This window comes from Mycteria americana, chromosome 14 (genome assembly GCF_035582795.1).
Source record: "Mycteria americana isolate JAX WOST 10 ecotype Jacksonville Zoo and Gardens chromosome 14, USCA_MyAme_1.0, whole genome shotgun sequence".
NCBI classification, from domain to species: domain Eukaryota; kingdom Metazoa; phylum Chordata; class Aves; order Ciconiiformes; family Ciconiidae; genus Mycteria; species Mycteria americana.
Window position 1 is genome coordinate 1,594,669 of NC_134378.1, and position 6,000 is coordinate 1,600,668.

The 6,000-nt window shown below is 56.8% G+C and overlaps 1 protein-coding gene across 2 annotated transcripts in view; it reads right to left on the minus strand.

Moving 5' to 3' along the window:
- Window positions 1-1,406, minus strand: part of DLGAP4 (DLG associated protein 4) — a 71,324-nt gene extending 69,918 nt beyond the window's left edge. For both annotated transcript variants that reach the window (XM_075517506.1, XM_075517505.1), the window contains exon 1: window positions 441-1,406. In XM_075517506.1, coding sequence (XP_075373621.1) covers window positions 441-1,391 — 951 coding nt within the window. In that variant the 5' untranslated portion in view covers window positions 1,392-1,406. The remainder of the gene's footprint in view (window positions 1-440) is intronic.
- Between the last annotated feature and the right edge of the window lie 4,594 nt (window positions 1,407-6,000).

The following is a 6,000-nucleotide window of genomic DNA, read 5'->3' on the forward strand; positions in this document are numbered from 1 at the left end:
TGCCCGGCTGCCCGAGAGCCTACGAGCCCACTCCCACAGCATCTGCAGGGTCTGGGTGGGCAGTGGGGGCGTGCGGGGGTCCTGCAGCAAATGGGGATCACAGCAGAGGGTGCCGAGGCTGCAGCGTGGGCACATCAGCTCCTCCCCACGCTGCCACGGTCCAGCACAGGGGCTGGGGGGTCCTGGGGCAGCGCTGCAGCTGGGGGAGCTGGACCCCATCAGCACCAGTGTCCCCGCAGGAGGTGTGGCGGTCTGTCCCCGGGGCCTTGGTGAATTTAACCCCCCCAGCCCTCTCCTGGCAATGTGACTTGAGGTGGCAGCTGAACCGTCTGGAGCTGTTTGATAAGGTCTACCGGGCAATAGGGCGCCTACCGAGAGGGTGTCCCCTCTCTTCCTGCACTCTCCCTGCATGGAGCAAGCCGTAACCCCTCTGCACCCACCTGCAGGTAGTGGTAGGCCAAGTCTTGATGGCAGGACTTGGATTTCAGCAAGGCTTTGTCGATCGTGGCAGAGGCCTTCTGGCACACTTCCCGGGCATGGCTGAGCGTCAGCGTGGACCAGGAGCCCCTCTTAATGTAGTTGGAGTCATTGTTGATGGGGATATTGGTGCAAGGGGTGACCTTGAGGTCGTTATTGCTCTTGGAGGATTTCAGCATGTGCTCGCTGATGGTATTGTAAGCGTGCATGAAATACTTCGGCTGGCTGTGGTCCGGCTGCCGGCCCAGTGTCATGAGGCCCATTGGGTTGCGGTAGCTGCAGGTATCACTGTCTAAGTTGTCATCTGAGCTCCACCAGCCTGATATGTTGGATCTGGTCCTGCGCTTGGGCTCGGAGGTCTTCGCTCGGTCTTTGCTCTTGCTCCTCCGGTTTTGCTTGGGGTCATCCGCCCCCTTCTTGCCGTTCACGTTGCCTTTGGTGGGGCCCTCCAGAGACTGGGACTTGGCGAATAGCTTCTGGACAGAGTGGACAAGGTGCCGGATGCGCCCAGGGCTCTCGCTCCGGTGCTTCGCATCGCTCCTCTGAAATTGGAGGGTGCTGAAGCCATCTCTGTGGATGGGCAGCTGCTTCTCAAACTGGTCGAGGAGGTTTGCAGGCAGGCGGTTGATTTTAGTGGCTTGGGCGTGGCTTGGAAAAGGGTTGTCATCTGGGACCTCAAAGTGGGAGTTGTAATGGATGCGGGGGAAAGTGCTGCTGTTGGAGATCTGGTTGTTGAGTGGAAGGAGACAGTCGCCATGGAGGGTATTCTGGGCTGGGAATCGGGGGTCCATGGTGAAGGAGTCGGTGGGGCTGAGGAGATAAGGGTTCCTGTCCTGGGGGGCATAAAGAGAGTCTTGAGGGGAGTCCAGGTTATCAGAGAGGTGGCGGCTTCTGTTATCTCCTAAGCCCTTCATGGTCCCAGTGTTTCCTAGAGCATCGCTCGGGGATGGTGCGGCAGAGCCCTTGCAGGAGCGCTGACCCTGCTCCCCCGCAGACTTCCCTGCACCTGGAGGAAGAGGAGAGATGCTCAGAGCATGCAGAGAACCTCTTTGGCAGCCCACTCCTCACCGGGACGTCCTTGCGAGGGCTGTCCCAGCTCTAAAAGCAAATGCCCCCAAGGTTAAGGGATGAAGGAGAGAAGCAGGATGGGAGAGACATGACATGGCAGGAGGGGAGGAGCAGGGGCATGAGACCAGGGGCTGGAAAGAACAGGGTACCAGAGAGGAGGAGGGGAGGGATTCATTGTTTCTAGCTGCAGTTTAAGCGCTTGTGGGTCCCAGTGTTCAACCACAGGCTGCTTAAATAATGCTGCTGCTATTTTTCTGGTCGCTGCACATGTTTATTTAATAGAGTCCCTTCCCCAGCCAGCATAACAAAGGCTAGCAGGGGCGCTGCCAGCAAATCACTGCTCCTGTCCCATTTGTTCAGGGGGCTGGAGAAAAACCTGCTGTCAAACACTGCGCACGGGCCTTGCCTGAGCCAAGGGAAGTCTGGAGCCGAGCATCCCATCTTCTGCATTATGCTTTGTGTTTCTGTGGTTACTGGATCTTGGAAGGGGGCTGGCAGCCCTGCTCTGTGTGTTGCGTGCAGCTGGGCTAATGCAATATGATGTCAAACGTCTCCTCTCCAACAAGCGCCCTGGCTTATGGCCTGTTTTACCCTGGAGGAAATTGTTTCAGTAGCTACGATAAGAGCAGAGGTGTTTCTGAACACTCAGAGCCTGACCTGAGAAGCTGTTTGCTGCTCAGTTGATCTTTCCTGCCTTGCTGCATCGCTCCTGGGGGAGCTGTGTCACCCTCCGAGCCTGGCGTCTGTCCCTCGCTGTGGTCCTCCTCTGCCACAGCAAGGGGCGGAGGTTGGCCGTCTGCGGCCCCGAGGCATCCCTGCGGGGTGGCGGCGGGGGGCAGCCAGGCTCAGAGGGTCCCCTTAGGGCAGGGGTGCTCCTCACTGAAGGTTTCTGCTCGGCTCAGAGGGATCCTCATCTGCACTGGGTTATACAGGGAAAAAAAGACAGACTTTTTGGGGCCGCTTAAAGAAAGCCAATGAACATATAGATCGGTTAAGCTGACCAATCAATGTGTTGATTTTCCATACTTAAAACCTATTTGAAATCATGTAGCGTATAACTAATTCTTATTTCCTTTTACCTTTTAGTTTAAGTTTCCTATTTAATTTCAGTTTGAGTGCAGCTTGAAGGCAGCTAGCAACCACTGAAGCATCCTACAGGTGTAAAAATCTGGAGAACCGGGATCCTAGACTACTTTTGGAAAATCCAGGGCCCCAAAACACGTACACGTAGCTGAACGGCTGCTCCTTGGTAAGACGAAGGGGCTGCTCTGGGAGCTGGGACGACAGGGGTCGGTGCAGAAGAGCCATTTTCCAACCCTAGGATGATCCCGTGTTCCCCAACATGCACCTGGAAGGGTGCCTGGACCCTCAGAGCCTCCAGTGAGTTTGTGAGAAAGAAAACCATTATTTGCTTATTCCTAGAGAACAAGTAGGATAATGGTGTGTCCCTGGGAGAAGGGACCATCAGCCCAGCTGCTAGTCTGGGCTCCTGGGTTCTCCCTGTTCAGCCACCAATTTGACTCCGGTCTCCCCAGGGAGCCTGTCCTCTTGCACGCGGTCCGGTCAGCAAAAGCAGCTAGGACCGAACTGGTGCGGGGAGCAGAGTCAGCAGTCACTGAAGGATGACAGGAATTGACAGACTTGGTTTCCTTCCTCACATGGGGAAAAATGTATTAATAATGAAAAACAGCTAGGGCTTTATAATTGTTTGGAAGCACAACAAAAAGAAGTTGACAGTTTTAAAAAGTCTCCATCTAACCCTGCCGCTCCCAGCGGGTTGGCAAAGCACAGCCGCTTTTTAAAGCAGTGGTTTGCACACAGCAGGCGAGCGCAGCCTGGGCTCTCTGCCCTGCTCCGACACGGAGACCCTCACTCCCCTCCCACGAATCCTGCTCCCGGGGGGTCCTGCCGGACACCCCGCGGTGAACTCAGCCGAGTGCCCTTCTGGGCATTGCCAGCCGCCCCCCAGCACGCACGCGGACCTGCACAGCTCTCGTCCCCAGGGGATGCTGTGGCCCCACACAAGGATGTCCCTCTGTCCTGTTCCACCTCTCCTGACACCCACCTGGAGAAGCTGTACGGCCCCTTGGGGTGGGTCCTCTTGAACTGCTGCTGACCTGGGCCCTGCAGCTGGTCCGTCTGCCTTCACCTACAGCCTGGTGCCCTGCCACGCGGGCTGGGCTTTGGTGGCATAGGAGAGACGATTTGGCCCTCAGGCCTCTCCACCACACGGACAGTGCCCATTTTGGGGATGAGGACATGGCTGTTATCCTGGCCTGAGCTGGGGGAGCTTTGATACCAAACCTGTCCTTCTTGCCAAAATACCCAATGCAACATTAGCCGTGACTGGTGTCCAGCTCCTCGTGGTCTCTGTGGGTGCCATCTTTTCCCGTTGTGCTCGTCAGCAGCTAGGTGCATCAGCCTCTCCGGAGTCCCTTGCCCCGTCATGGGACAGCACCCATGGGAGCTGGTGGGGCAGCAGTGGGTGCTGGCTGGAGAAGTGCCACAGAAGAGAGACCCATGGATGTGCCAGGCAGCCCTGCTCCTGCCTTGTGCAAGCTGGCATCAGCGCGGTGGTTAAAGAGTGGTAACAAAAAGGCCCAGGACATGTTCTCAAAGGAAACCCTCTGGACAGAGGAGAAGGCCGGGGTGTAGGAGGACAGGCTCCAGACTGAGCCATCCGTCTGGTCGTTAAAATTCCAGATGGCCATGAATGGGCAAGCTCAACCCTGCCCAACTTGGAGGGGAAGCTCTGCAGGTAGCGGGGAGCCCACATCCTCCCCGAACACCACCCTGATCTGCCCAGGCTCAGCTCTGCCCACTGTGGCCTCTTTCTCCCTTCCTTTCGTGCCCCAACTCCGGACGCCCAGCAGGGTCCTTCGCTCGGGCTTGGCTGCCCGAGGCTATCCCGGCCCTAATGGACGCTGTGCTTCTCCCGTCACATTACGCTACAGGAGTCAGACAGTCCCTAAGGAGACAAAACAGCGCTGATTTGATTATAATGGGATGTCTCTGGATATTGATAGTAAATACGTCTTTGCCTACAAAGGGCAATCAATATTTGAAACAGAAATCTCCAGGCACTCCTGAGAGAGAGAGACTTCAGCCCCATGACTGCTTCGCCATAAAGCACATCAGCATCACTGCTTTTGTGTTCACTGGGCTCCGGAATAAAGTAAAACTGCCTTAGGACTCAAAATAAATAGGGAAATGAAATAAAATTAAATAAATGAAATGAAAATAAGTGAAATGCAATGAAAGCCTGGCTTGGCAGGGAACAGTGGAGCTGGGGGCCAGACTGGCTCAGGATGGCTCAAGAAGCGGAGGGGCAGGGAGGAGTGACTGAGGGGCTGGGGGACAAGCGGGAAGGCAGAAAAGTGAGGTTTGTAGGGAGGGCTGGAGGGACGGGAGCAGAAGGGATGGGAAGGCGGGGAGCAGGGGAGGGCAGGGAGCTGCCTCTCTCCCAGGCTGGTGTGCTCTCGCCAAGGTTGGACGCTCGCTTCTATATGGCAGATAGTTTATTGCTCCCTTTTCCTCCGGTGGGGCCTTGCAGGGCTGCCAACAGGTCCCGATCCTCCTGCCTGTCCTGCTTGCCCTGGCATCCCTTCACGTGATGGCCAGCCGCAGTGTGGGGCACCGGCCTTGCTGCCGGGCATGTGCCGGGCCGGGGCCGGTGGGGCAGTCAGGGCTCCCCCAGCCCCTGGTGCCCGCCACGCTGTGTTTGCTGCATCCTCTGTGGTTTCCCTTTAAGACAGATTAAACTGTTTTCATTACATTTCAATTACTCTCCGCAATCCTTGGCACTTTCTTGAGAAGGGTCAGGGAAGGGAAAAACCCAACAAGCCTCTTCCCTGCCATCTTTTTAATTTGGAAGGATGAAAAAGCTTGAAATTAAATCTCCCGAACCCATGATCCTGCAGCTCGCAAACTGGGCAAGGGCTGTCTCCCAGGGCAGCTGCCTGGAGCCCCTGCTGTGTCCCCCTGCCCCGAGCCAGGCACCACGGCGAGGAGGTGGACGGCCCCCGACCACAGAGAGGGCACCCAGAGTGGTCGGCAGGAGAAGACCCTGGTTAGCAGGTGGTCATAGCAGGGGCTGCCAGGGTGTGGAGAGGACGCATCCCTGAGCCCAGCGGAAGGGGCTGGTTTTGCTGCACGGCCCATTACCTTCCTTCCCCTCAGCCTGTGTTTTTTTGGGGCTGCCCTTCCTCTTCCCAGTGGCTTTGCTGATGCTCAGAGGTCTCTGAGGTGCAGTGGATGACCTGACCTGATTTATGGCAGTTTTGTGTGTCCCAAACCACTCTGAACCCCAGCTGGACTCGGCTTCCTCTCAGGCACGGTGTACAACAGCAGCCCTGGCGCTGCCTGTTTGCGGGCTCAGACCAGCTGCGCTGAATTCACTTACAGCAGCACCTCCTGAAAAATACATCTGCAGCTCCAGACACCGAGCAGCGTATG